Source organism: Trypanosoma grayi, assembly GCF_000691245.1.
Source record: "Trypanosoma grayi strain ANR4 Tgr_1965_V1, whole genome shotgun sequence".
In the NCBI taxonomy this organism is placed as follows: domain Eukaryota; phylum Euglenozoa; class Kinetoplastea; order Trypanosomatida; family Trypanosomatidae; genus Trypanosoma; species Trypanosoma grayi.
In genome coordinates this window covers 1,247-1,612 of record NW_008827583.1, presented here as the reverse complement: position 1 = coordinate 1,612, position 366 = coordinate 1,247, and the positions used below count along the sequence as shown (strand labels likewise).

Sequence of the window (366 nt, the reverse complement as noted above, 5' to 3'; positions counted from 1 at the left end):
CTTGAAGGCAAAGGGTTTCTCCAGCACCGTCACCGGCAGCGCAGCAGGAGCAATGTGCTCTCCATCACCATCACCATCGACACACACAGCGTACACGCCAGCTTCTGCAGACAGCACACGGAGGTCGGACAAGTACACCCGCGACGAGACGGAGGTGTTAGCACACGCATCGCGGTGGACCACCTTTTCCTTACTGCCAGCATTCACACGGGGGCAGTCATTGCCAGGGCACCGCACCAGGAACACACGCCCCAACACACTGACCACAGATTCCGCATCCTGCAGCACGACATTTCTGTCTTTACCAGCTGTCAAGTACAGCGGCGTGGCCAACAGCACCTTCACCTCAAGAGGGAACAAACCCCA

General features: G+C 58.2%; 1 protein-coding gene across 1 annotated transcript; it reads right to left on the bottom strand.

Moving 5' to 3' along the window:
• Window positions 1–366, bottom strand: DQ04_19651010 (hypothetical protein; the record flags this gene model as incomplete). The annotated part of the gene is made up of 1 exon (XM_009317844.1): window positions 1–366. A coding segment is annotated over one exon (366 nt), but the record flags the coding sequence as incomplete, so codon positions are not given.